Genomic DNA, 13,362 nt, shown 5'->3' on the forward strand with positions numbered 1-13,362 from the left:
CCTACTAATTACTATACAAATGCAGAACGCACAAAAACACTGTTCTGATACTTTAGAAGTGAGGAGGTTGGCCAACAAATCTGTTTCATAAAACACTGAATCCCAAACCACCATAAAGATCTTCAGCAATTTGCATCCATTTGAATTAGAAACTTAAGTGGTTTTCCCCTGGCAAATGTTCATTTTATGTACTGCAGGGATTTTAGAAAAACCTCCAAAATACATGTCAACACCTAAAAGTTTTAGCACCAAGCCAGAATACCTCCAGCTGGTGTGAAGAACTGGGAATGCTACTGTTCAGCTTTTATTTGGAACATTTTCTGTTCTCATTCAGTGTGTCGTTGGTCCTGCATTTCTCACAATGTTCTCACACGGTTTCTGGGGCACCACTAACTTCTGGCCTGTTGGGATGTCAACGCCAGCAGTCTCTTGCTGAGTAGGGCATTGTGCCGCTGAAGATATTCAATCACGTCGCCTTGTTTTTCAACTATTTCTTCCAACACTGATGTTTCCCTGAAAGGTAGAAAATTCATACCAAGTTATAGGCTTCCTTTACCACTAGGTTTCTTCCCACTCCTACACCCTAGCCCTTCTTCCCTTACAGATACAATGCTTAAAATGACAAAATAGCATTACATAATCAGTTCCAAATTCAGAAGCCACAGCTGAACCCATGAGGTTTGTACAGCTAAGCTCTAGAAGACCATCAGCTGTAGCTCAAACATGCCTTGCTAATCATTAGCTTTGCCAATACCCAACTAACAAAGAACCATTGAAATATACTGCTATTCCTTTAGTATCTGTACAGCTGTAACTGACATCCAGTGCTAGGTGCTGTACACGAGGTGTGACTGAAGCACAAACAGCGAATGTTACCTGAATCCAACTTCTGAGGTAATCCGATTAGAATATGCATACATATTTTCTTCTTCTATGATGTCGGGTCTGGGTTTTGCCCGGTTAAAGTTGCTCACTTTCACTATAATTCAAAAAGAAAAAAGCTATTTAGGAACAGTCTGATATTGGCACAACATATTGAAACGTTGAACAGATTGTTCTGGTTCTGTTCTACAGAGACCCCTTCATGAGCCAGGCATAGCTGATCCAAGTTAAAGCGTACAGCATTTGAGGGGGGGGGGGAGAAAGAATGTCAATACTTTGCTCCTTGAAAATTGAGTTCATCCAAGTCAAATGGATGAATGTTGCTTAGGGATCTACTTACATTCTAAGTAGAAGTAGCCACTCATCAAATGCTCTGGTGGCACATGCCTCAGCCAACACACAAAAGCAGCCCAGGCTAACCAAGGTTAAGGCATTTGAAAGGTTTATTATGTTAGGATGAAGGGGAACAGAGAGCACCTCAGGTGCTACATTGATCCACATTCACTTAAGTTGGGGCTGACAGCACTGTCCTTTGAATGCTCAAATAAAAAGGCACAACATAATTATCACCGGAAAAAGTGACTATAGGAGCATGAAATAGTACAGGTTAGAAATAGTTGGTATTCCCTTAGGGACAGTTCTGACCTCACTGTGCAGGACTCACGTTGAGACTGTTTTAAGTAGTAAATAAACTACTCATATGTGAATACACCTCATCACACTAATATGAATTGTCTTCACAAAACTCAGTCAGACAGCAGTACAGATCTGGGTGCAGGGTCTTTCGCAATGCTTTATTCTCATTTACTCAGTCAGCAATTCCTTGTGAATAGGTTTCTTCCGATCCCTTCTAGAATTGCCTCACTAGGCCACCTGCTGAGTGCAAGCAGTTTGCATGACTGATCAGAGGAATAGCTAAGGCAGTTGTGTCAGCAAGCAGTAAAGTAATCAGACAAGAATGGCTCACAGAAGTCATCATCCATCTCAGATTCGGCTATCAGCCGATCAGATTACCTCAGCACACTCAGCCAAAGACACCGAAGACCAACAGGTGTCCCAACAGAGTCAAATAGACAGTTTCAACAGAGGTTTGGCAGGTGGTTGGTATTGGAAGATCACAGGAGAATTATTCTTTAACTTAAGAGGATGCTACAGAAAGGTGCTTCACCATACAGCCCAGATCTTTTAGGACTAGGCAATACACCAACAAATTAAGATATTTCAAGGATAGGACCAGAGTCCTATAGCACCGTGTGTGTGTGTGTGTGTGTGTGTGTGTGTGTGTGTGTGCGTGTGAAGTGCCGTCAAGTCGCAGCCGACTTATGGCGACCCCTTTTGGGGTTTTCATGGCAAGAGACTAACAGATAGGTGGTTTGCCAGTGCCTTCTTCTGCACATCAACCCTGGTATTCCTTGGTGGTATTTGGAATTCCTTTGGTATTCCAAATACTAACCAGGGCTGAACCTGCTTAGCTTCTGAGATCTGACGAGATCAGGCTAGCCTGGGCCATCCATGTCAGGGTCTATAGCACCTTAAAGACCAGTATTTTGTGACATTGGAAAAGTGGTTGGGGAAAGAACGTTTTTGAAAAACGAAAGTATTTATACACTATTCATGAATTAACCAACTGAAGTTAAACAAGATTGTTACTAGGTATCAAATCAGATGTTTAATCTTTCTGCACTATGAAACATATTTTAACATGTGTAAAGGATTTTTGATCTACTGATTCAGCTAGTGTTTTGTTTATTCCATTTATACCCCACCAATGTTCACAATCAGGACCTGAAATGGCTTAAATTGTTCTCTCCTTCTGTCTGCACAACAACCCTGTGAATTAAGTTAAGACTCAGAATGTGTGAGCGGCCCAGGATCACCCAGCAAGCTTCCATGGCAGAGTGGGGATTCAAAAACCAAGTTTCTCAGATTCTAGTCTGACACTCTAACCATTATACCAGGCTGGCTCTCCAAACTGGAAATGGTCATTTATGCATGGGTACTTTCACTCTGGTCTGTCTCGGTTATTCCTTGGGAGTTATGCATGAGTTTTCTGTCCATTAGAGATGACCTCGCTGCCAGCCTTCACAAATCCCGGGACTTCCTGTTCCTCTGTTAACCTGATTCTTCCATCTCCCCTGAGCTCAGCCTGGGTGAAATCCCCATGCATAAGGCAAAGCGCGGGACACGGAAGCTTGGTTTGTCTCACAGCAACAAGACAGCCAATTACAGTGTGTAAAGAGGTGGGGATTCAAATGCTTCCTCTGAGTTCTTTCTGAGCAGGCTTTTTAAAACTGAGGATTGGATTTCTTCCCCCCCTTTCAGATTTCTGTTTTTTGTCCTTAAAATGCTCTTTTAATTGGGTATGGGGGGGATTTTCTCACACTAAGCACTACTACGTAAGCCAATTACAAAGCAACATTTAAAGGGGTGGGGACTTGATATGAGCTTAGATACTGCTGGTGCATAGATTCCCAACAGGAAAGTGTGGGTCCAGTGAGCAATGAACCTCAGGTAAAACACCCATGCATAAACAACCACAGATCAACTATGAACCTTATGCATAGACCTTAACTTCTGAAAGAGTTATCTGCATAAAGAAGGGGGGGCACTGATAAGTAGCTTTCCTTTCAGTACATGGGCACTCTACCACATGATGTTACAAAGGCCAACATCAAAACTATTATGCAAAGTAACAGATTACAGCATATCGATACCTTCCTCTACGGTGCAGTTCACTGATTTTCAATTTTAAAAAAATTACTACATAGTATTGAGATTTGATCAGTGCAAGGGACAGCTAAGTAAATTACCGTTAAGATTTTAGAAAGGTAAGACACTTGACTGCAGAAACTTAGTTGCAGAAGCTAATTATCTATAGATGCAACTGGGAACGGGTCAACTGATTAAAAGCATCAGTACATAAATGGCACATTTGGGGGTGGAGCCTTGGCACATTTGATTCAGTTCTAATTAAACAGGACCTAAACACCCACACTATTGAAGGATGCAAATTCCAAATCCTCACTTTCTTCAGCCATAACACCCCTCAACTAATTACTAATGCTGAAAGAGCAAGTGACCTTACAGCGTTGGTCTCAGGATTATCGAGAGTACACATGAAGCACTCTGAACATCCTAAAACTCTATTTAATGCTTACTATTATGATAACCATGAACAATGGAACATTCTCTAGTTGTCCTAGGCAAGAATACTGGACAGCCACAGAAGGCAACGACAAATTTGCTTGTATTATCATGGTGCCATCCCATATACTGCCCTGAGCTCCTTTGAAAAAGGACGGGACAAAGTATTAAATAAAAATCTTAGTAATGCATCTAGGAAAGCAAGAGAATAATGTGGCTTCAAAAGGCAAGGCCATGCCCCAAGTCCTCACCTGTATAAATAACCAGGCATATCAATGAACAAATCAGCTCCACACTCAAGACTGCCAAGATGAAGCAGAGGTACAATTTACTGTGTTCAGGAAAGGAATGTTGCACTGACAGTAGCAGAAGTAAAGCTGCATTACCTACAGGAGGAAAGGGACAAGATATAGTACAAACAAACCACCAGGCTAATTTTTTTAAATGGCTTAAGCACTCACACATTTACACACTGAAAAGCAGTAAGTTTGAATTGTGACACATCTAGCCATGGAATAAAGTGGTGTACAAGCTGCACATATTCCCTCTAACTAAAATGCTGCACGCACAGCCCATTCACTTGAGTGGAGATATCACTGTCTTTGCACGACAAATTAGAGTGGGATTCTTCACCTTCTCTGAATGGTAACTGGTACCATTGCAAATAGTTTCAGAGGCTATTAGACTGAACTTTTTGATGGTCATGCATGCAGTAGTGGATCCCACTAATTGGAATAGGCCTTTATATTTTCTTCTGGGATATTACCAAACATGCTTATATGTTAAAGTTAAAAGCAACGATACTTATAATTACATTACTAACAAATGTGTATTCATGTGCACAAATAATCAGCAATTTAAAACAGCATACTTGGTTGAGGAATTACCTAAACATACAGATCTACACACTAGTTTGAGAAACTCTGAATTTCCCCATTAGACCTCAAATTCCTCCAACTTTTCCCTAGCTTATACTTACTTGAACTACAGAGATCAATAACTAGAAATTTTAAGGTGCAAAGCTTTAACCTACATTTCAACTACTTTGCCTGCATCAAACTTGTATCTAAAATTTATACAAAGTTCTTGCTAGCCGAAGGGCTATGACACCCTCAAGGTGAACAGGAAAAGCATTTATTGTTCTTGAAAGGAACTAATGACCAAAATAAGATGCTGGTAAACAGCTAAATCAATCTTGTTTCATGTTCTCTCCTCAATTCTAGGCAAATCTGATCTCTCCTCAATTCTAGGCAAATCTGATCTTGCCCTATCAAGAACACCCCAACATTATTTTAAAAGCGCAATGCATGTCCACTTCGCAATGGCATTTGAAAGTTTGTCAGATGCTTCACACACTTGAATAATTAAGCATTACTTCAGAGAAGGATTTTTCTGCAAATTCAGATCATCAAGGGTATCTAGCTGCGGGCCCTACTTTGAAACCAACATCTTTCCTCATCTCCAGAGCTCTACCTAGTGGCCATTTCTTAACAATGATCTATAAACTGGAAAATTTTGCCTGAAGCAACTTCTGCAAAAATAGATTTTTATGTTGGTACCTGGGAAGCCTGATCTCAGCAGATCTCAGAAGCTAAGCAGGGTCAGCCCTGGTTAGTATTTGGATGGGAGACCACCAAGGAATACCAGGGTTGCTCTGCAGAGGAAGGCACTGGTAAAAACCACCTCTGTTAGTCTCTTGCCATGAAAACCCCAAAAGGGGTCGCTATAAGTCAGCTGCGACATGAAGGCACTTTACACACACACCAAGCTGGGTGGCAACTATAAGCTTGTTTCATTCTTCGTGTCCTCTGAGAAGTTTTATGGCTGACAATCTTACAACGTGTTTTTTTTTTAAGTTAACTGATATTGCACTTAGAGGTTTATATTGCTGGATTTAATCTGTTCTATTTGTTTTTGCTGAAATGTGGAAAGCTGCTTTGCAAATTCGAGGATATAGGTCTAACTGTTAAAAGAAACTACTGCTAAAGATTTTAGGGCTACAAACATTTGCACTGCTAGGGCAAGTTAAAAATCTAAATTAGTTAACTGCTGCTGCTCAGCAAGGGATGAACAAGGACACAGTTTATTACAGAGCAGTCTGCTGTCTTGGTGAATGTATGCATATACCCAGATATTACCAAATTCAGTACAGCCCAAGCCAGTTTTCTGCCAACACCCTGCAATATCATATGCATACTCTTCACCATGAAGAACCAACCAACAAGCTTCTATAACTAAACTGCAGCATGAACAGAATTCTGCAGCATCATATTTATGTGTTTATGCAAAAAACGATGGCGCCCAATCCTAGCTATGCTCAATAGTCCCACTGAGTTCAGTAAAGTCTACTCCCAAGCAACTGTGCACAGAATTGGAGTCTTCGAACTCTGAGTGTGACTAGTATGCTCTTGCCTGCTGTGTAGATTTACCCAACAAAAATAGGCTTTTGTTTCCAGCCAGTAAGAAAATCACACAGAATGTGGCTACTTTCACATTACCACAGCTCCAAATTAAACTGATAGTCAATCCTCAAGTACTTTTTCATTTTGATCAATCAAGGATTATCAGATGTAGAAAATAGTTATGTATTACTTCAAACATTTTTACTCTGAATGTACATATCTCATTGGATGAATGTGAACATCTTTTTTTGCTGCAGTGAATGTTTTGATTCTCAAGGTTTATGCTTGTTAATTAGTTATGGCTTATGATAGAAACATAAGGAATTCAGTGTATGACTAGTACAGCTTCAGAAACCAAGACAAGCCAGAGCAATCTAGGGAAGTCAGCGTAGAAGGAGTCCCACTGGGAGACCATAACATAACTCCAGCTTAACAGCTTATGTTGCATATGTCAGTCAATTCATATTTAACAGCTGGCAGATGAAAAGGCATGAAAAATTCAGGCTCACCTGCAGACTGAATTAGCAGCGGAAGCCTCTTCAGATGCCTTGTGTTTCGGTAGATTAAGAGATAGCCTCTGCATCTGGCCTTACTGTGGTGGTAGTGAACATACAGTTCAAGGAACATGTGTAGAAGCCAGAGAATTACCTTGGCAGTCATTATAGCAGTTTGCACTTTAAGCGGATACATGTATCTTCTAGGACACATATCTGCACTTGCATCAGGATAAGAACAAAACATACCTGCTAAAAAAGCCAGGATAACAAAGGCAACCTAGGAAGAAAAAACCCAAAGCATTAGGATTTCAATGCTTGGTTTAAACATTTTAGCTCATTCAATACCTCTGAAATTACATCGGGTTTTACCCAAGTTGTCCTTTACCCATTCATTTCAGTCCACTGTTCTTAAATGTTGGGTCTGCTGCAGTTTAAACCCATTAAGTAGCCTTAAATCCATTAGGAGTAATCATGAGATATACCTATGCTGACACAAGCTTGTAAATAAGCCAGTTCTACTCTAGCATTGTCACAATTCACTGTGACCAAGGAACAAAGCAGAAAGTTGGATCTAGTAATTCCCACCACCCCCGTCAAGAAGTTGAGGTCTCTCAATTTCTTGGATTGTATGATTTCTTTCGGTTCAGGCCTAGAGGCCTATGAATGCTGTGTTATTGAGATTTTAGACCAGCAAAATAAGTTTCCTTTAGAAAACTGCTTTTGTGGAGAGAACAAGATAGGCAACCAGCTGCTTCTCGTTAAACCTTTCTCTCCCCTTTCTGGAATGCAAGGCCATGCATTGCCATAGTAACTAATCGGTCAGCCATCATGACAATGTCCAGGTGCAGGTAGTTCTGTAAGCTTCCTCACCTGAACACATCTATTAAGGAGTCAGCATTTCTAACCAAGCGATTAATTACCAGCTAATTGCTTTCGTTTTCTCAGTTGGCTTCTATGAGCTCATCCCTTTGAGAAAGCGAATATAAGGACAGACCAGTCCTGAGCAAATCATGCCCGCTTTGGGGTACAGCAGGAGAGCTGTGCTGGTGGCATCACAACCCATTTGATTTTGGCCCTTGAGGGGGAAACTCTGGTCAAGCTGACCTGCTTGGAGAAACTTTGGACAACCTTGTGAAACTCTTGAATGCTGGAAGCATCTTTCGAAGTTGGTAACTGTAAACCTGATGCAAGAAACCTTTGCCAATCCTTTTGAACCAAAAAGACTTTTGAATGTATTAGTTAGCTATGCTAAATGGGTTTTTTATTTTATTGCCTATCACTTCATGAAACCTCTTTTCTTTCCATTAAACCAGCATAAATCTTATAAATAAATTGTTAGCCTTTAAATGGATTGTGTCTTTTGATTTTGGGATTCCAAGCTAAATTCTAAGTGCCTTGTGTGAGTGTAAAAACCACCTACCAAAAACCTAAGACATTTTTTGGAGTGTAATCTTTTCCCCAGCAAGGCCTCTTCCTTGCAGGGTAAGCGTTGCACTTAACTTTTGAAGTGAGTTGGGAGAGGATTGCCCTTATCCTTTCCCTGGAGCTCAACCTTTAGTAAAGGGCTGGTGGCAGCTACTCCTTGGACTTGGGGCGAAAGCCTGGAGTTCAAGGTTTTGTCTTTTTGGGAATCTTTTGACCAAAGCAGCTCCAGCTGGTGGAGGCTGGTTGAAGCTCTTTGACACCCCCCCCCATTCAATTTCATGCAAATTCCCTTATTTTAACCCCCATCCATGCAGGTTCCATGATCGCCAGAACAGACTTTTTGGGTAGTCATCCCTTTTTTAGCACAGGAAAAATTGGTTGGATCCATCCCAAGGTTGAAGACATAGCCTTCTCTCTGCATAACAATACTATATATTAGTAAAACACTTAAACCCTAGCTAGCTGAATGTGAAAGGTCACTTGAGACAAGCACACTCCAGACAAACTATCCCAGAAATTGAGGAAAACACCAAGCCACACCTATACAATATTTGGCTAGATAGTACTTTAACAACTTACATGTAACAGCAACAAAATATTGGCAAAGCAGACTGTAGGTATAGTGTAGAACTTCGGACGCAGACAAGAATGTAACGCATGAGGTGGAAGTAGCGTTTCAAGTAGGGGGTCATCCTCCATGCTCTGTGTTATCTCCAGAGACCCCTGAAATAAATTTAGCAACATGGTATTTGAGGTGGGTAACTAAGAATCTTCACATTAGGAAGAAAAGGTGAAATCGCTGAACTGACTACATTTACATGTGTGTTACTGGTTTACAAAAATAGAATTAACAAACCAATTTTAAACAATCATCCCCTACAGAATTACTCTGGGCTTAGACTGGCTTAACACAGCACAGCACTAATAGTCTTGTGAACTGAATGCACTGGAGCTGACAGTAAATAAATAAGGGCATGGCAATGTTACCTGGGCCCTGACCTAGATGAGCCAGGCTAGCTCAGTCTCATCAGATCTCAGAAGCTAAGCAGGGTCAGCTCTGGTTAGTATTTGAATGGGAGACCACCAAGAAGTCCAGGGGAGCCATGCAGAGGCAGGCAATGGCAAACCATCTCTTGCTACTATAAGTCAGCTGTGACTTGACTGTCAAAAAATATGTTACCTGGATAGTGAAGATTGTGGTGGTGGACTAACAATGCCTAGATCTGCTTAGCTGTGCGCACATAAGCAAGTTCTGTCTTTGCATTTTAAAACTTATCTGGGTGCAACTGAACAAGTTAATTTTTGAACCCTGCAAACTGTTACAAAGGGTTCTGTTTAAATTGTTACAAAGGGTACTGTTTAAATTCTAACAGCAACCCACTTTTAACAAAACTGGAACTCTATCTCCATTATAGACTTTTAAGCCATCTACCCTGACAACACAAATTATTCCTAAGAATTCTTATCAGAGTCAATCACCGATGAATTCAATTGCAGCAGAAAAGGATTGAAAAGGCATGTTGTCTAATCTAGCTCTAAAACAGCCAGGGGGTTTAGACAAGAAGGCATCCCCTAAACTTTTATGGCATTTAGTTAGACCTCTCGGTCACCCAAACAGGCAGACATTGTTTATCTTATTTGGGAAACCCACCTAGTTCAGCACTGCACATAAAAGCCTACAATATACCTTTATCTCCCGTTTAAAGTACAAGTTGAAAGTACACAGCTTTGAAGTGAGAGTATTTCCCAACAAGTCTGCTCACAAAGTACCACACACTTAAAGACGAGCTGAAGATGCAGAAACACAGAACCTCAAGACTCACAGCAGCATTCACAGCTTAGTAAAACTCTTCAGCATCTTTCTAACAGTTCTAACTCCATGTTAACTCAGCTGCAGTTGTATATGCAGACACCATATATGTATATGAAGCCCCCCATACAACACAGTAACTGTTTCTCATTGCAACACAAGATGCACCATTTGATCACAGCTACAGCTTGCGGGGCCCTGACCTGGATGGCCCAGGCTAGCCTCATCTCGTCAGATCTCAGAAGCTAAGCAGGGTCAGCCCTGGTTAGTACTTGGATGGGAGACCACCAAGGAATACCAGGGTTGCTGTGCAGAGGAAGGCACTGGCAAACCACCTCTGTTAGTCTCTTGCCATGAAAACCCCAAAAAGGGGTCGCCATAAGTCGGCTGCGACTTGATGGCATTTTACACACACAGCTTGCTGTGGGTAAAGTGTAGATGACTGGGGAAGGCACTGGCAAACCACCCCGTCAACATAGTCTGCCTAGTAAATGTCGGGTTGCGACATCACCCCATGGGTCAGTAATGACTTATTGTTTGCACAGGGGACTACCTTTACACAGCTACTTCACAGCTTGAAATCAGAACACCACATATATGAAGCTGTCTCACTCCTATAACCAGCCCACTGGTCTATCAAGGGCAGTATTATCTACTCTTGACTGGCAGCAGCTCTCCAGGGTCTCAAGCTGAGGTCTTCACACCACCTACTTACCCAAGCCTTCTAACTGGAGATACCAAGGATCAAACCTGGAACCATCTGCGTGTAAAGCTAATTACATACGTGAGTGTAAGTCCGGTCCACGTGACAGGAAGCTCATCACATGATTAGAAAATAAAAGTAACATGCCTTAACACTCCCCAGTAGAAGCCACGCCCACCAGCCTTTATCTGATGAAGAGGATAGACAAGGCTCAGCAAAAGGATTCCACAACTCCATTAAGGTTGCCTGGCCGAAAGGAAGCATGAGAAGCAGGTGGAGGCGGTTTACCACCTCCCTACCCATTTCCAGGTACGCTGCAGCAGGACTGAGAGAACCGAACCATGGGGTTCACCGCACTTTGCATTCCCAGCGATGTATTAAGAGTTTGAAAATGTTATAAAAAAACACCGCTTTGTCTTCACAGCTAAAGGGGCCAAAACAAAGCGCGAACAGTATTTTTTCATAACGTTTTCAAACTCTCAATACATTGCTGGGAATAACAAGTGCGGTAACCCCCAATATTTTAGAAGCCGTGTCATACATCCCAAAGGATGAACCAAAACCACAACAGGGCGTGTAAGCCTTCCAGTTCTACGAAACTACAGGGAGCGGTAACAGAAGGGTGCTTTGCCGGCCCTAAGGGGCTTATTACCGTCAAAGGCGGGGGAGAAAGCAAAGAAGCATTCCGAGTAGTGCGACTAATCACGTAATGCTTCCCTGTTTCTCACGGTCATGGGAACGAAGCTCCAAAGCGGAATATTGGCGAAGGCTTTCACGGTCAGAGTTCGTCGGTTCTTGTAGGTTATCCGGGCTGTGTGACCGTGGTCCTGGTATTTTCTTTCCTGACGTTTCGCCTGCAGCTGTGGCAGGCATCTTCAGAGGAGTCACACTGAAAGACAGTGTCTCTCAGTGTCAAGTGTGTAGGAAGAGTAATATATAGCCAGAAAAGGGGGTGGTGGTTGAGCTGAGTCATTGTCCTGCAAAAAGTATCAAAGCTAATGTGCTAACCATTGTCCTGTAAGTATCCAGATAATGTGCTAATGAGGGTGTGGTATGTTAATATGGAGCCATTGTATCCTGAAGTGGTCTGTTAATGTGTGAAACCCAAAGCGGAACCTCGAAAACAACCAGCGTACATGTGTCCAGCAGGGGCCAAGCAGCAATGCCATCACCACCACCACCCCTCTTCCTCCTCCCCCCAGCCAATTGCTCCTATGGAGGCTGGACACAAACCCACCAGAGCATGCAAGAGCACCATACGCCAGGAGCAGGCTCCACGGCCTTTGCCCCACTCACATTATCCAGCTGCTGGCGCGCTCCTGCAGCCGAGCCTCCCGCCATCGCCAAGCGCCCCTCGCTTCCGGTCTCGAGACCCGCGCGGCGCCACCCCGGCTGTGTTTATAGCGAACGCCCCGCCTCCTGCGCTGCCGCCCTGACGCCGGGCAGCCTCGGGCTCCACTTCCGCCCAAACCTCCTCCTCCTCCAACCCGCGTCCCTATGGCAGGACTTCGGCCCTCCGAAGAACCGCCTCCCTTTCCATCGGGTTGGTTGCGGGCGGCGAATCAGAAGCGGGCTAGGGTTTAAGCGCTTTACTGATCCATAAAGATAATTCGCAGTGGGTCGCCGCGTTAGTCTGTCTGCAGTAGTAGAAAAGGGCAAGAGTCCAGGAGCACCTTAAAGACTCGCAAGAATATTTTCTGGTAGAAAAGGGCAAGAGTCCACGAGCACCTTAAAGACTAACACACACATTTTCTAGTAGAAAAGGGCAAGAGTCCAGGAGCACTTTAAAGACTAACAAGAATATTTTCTGGTAGAAAAGGGCAAGAGTCCAGGAGCACTTTAAAGACTAACAAAAAAAAAATTTCTAGTAGAAAAGGGCAAGAGTCCAGTAGCACCTTAAAGACTAACAAGAATATTTTCTGGTAGGGTATGAGCTTTCGTGAGCCACAGCTCACTTCTTCAGGTATCTGAAGAAGTGAGCTGTGGCTCACGAAAGCTCATACCCTACCAGAAAATATTTTTGTTAGTCTTTAAGGTGCTACTGGACTCTTGCCCTTTTCTACTACTAAGCCATAGTATTCGTTATGCAGGCTGGGGCTTTGCTGTGACTGGCACGATGCTGCTGATTTGGTTGGGAGCAAAAGCTGGGGCTAAAGTCGGCGACTCCGCCGGCTGTTGGAAACGGAAAATGGGAAACTCGCCGGGAACGGGAGGGTAAACTGCATTAAAGAAAAGGTGCACTTTTGAGAACGTTAAAGTTGCTTTGCAGTGCGGTCTTGTGCAGAGTTACTCCCCTCTAAGCCCATTGATTGCCCTTGCTGCTTTGGGGTGTAATTTGACATCCTCCTTCCAGCCACAGCGTCAACCTTGGATATGAACACGTGAAGCTGCCTTCTACTGAATCAGACCCTTGGTCCATCTAAGTCAGTACTGACTACTCAGGCCGGCAGCGGCTCTCCAGGGTCTCAGGCACCTATTTGCCTAGTCCCTTTAACTGGA

At 43.0% G+C, this 13,362-nt stretch overlaps 1 protein-coding gene across 1 annotated transcript; it reads right to left on the minus strand.

Moving 5' to 3' along the window:
- Positions 1–381: 381 nt before the first annotated feature.
- Positions 382–12,204, minus strand: TMEM192 (transmembrane protein 192). The gene is made up of 6 exons (XM_056855954.1): positions 12,160–12,204; positions 8,930–9,073; positions 6,938–7,202; positions 4,278–4,412; positions 877–979; positions 382–513 (listed from the first exon to the last, which is right to left on the minus strand). Exons 1-6 carry the CDS (start codon positions 12,202–12,204, stop codon positions 390–392), a joined length of 816 nt encoding a protein of 271 aa, XP_056711932.1. The 3' UTR covers positions 382–389.
- Between the last annotated feature and the right edge of the window lie 1,158 nt (positions 12,205–13,362).

This window comes from Euleptes europaea, chromosome 9 (assembly GCF_029931775.1).
Source record: "Euleptes europaea isolate rEulEur1 chromosome 9, rEulEur1.hap1, whole genome shotgun sequence".
Taxonomy (NCBI): domain Eukaryota; kingdom Metazoa; phylum Chordata; class Lepidosauria; order Squamata; family Sphaerodactylidae; genus Euleptes; species Euleptes europaea.

Bases quoted from the DNA above. Each gene is read 5' to 3' on its own strand.
- TMEM192 (XM_056855954.1), bottom strand. From the start codon at position 12,204: ATGGCGGGAGGCTCGGCTGCAGGAGCGCGCCAGCAGCTGGATAAT. The intron at 4,413-6,937 runs GTGAGCCTGAAT...TTCCTCCTGTAG, and splicing joins GCTGCTAATTCAGTCTGCAG to GTAATGCAGCTTTACTTCTG. The intron at 514-876 runs GTAACATTCGCT...TCTACCTTTCAG, and splicing joins ACCTCAGAAGTTGGATTCAG to GGAAACATCAGTGTTGGAAG.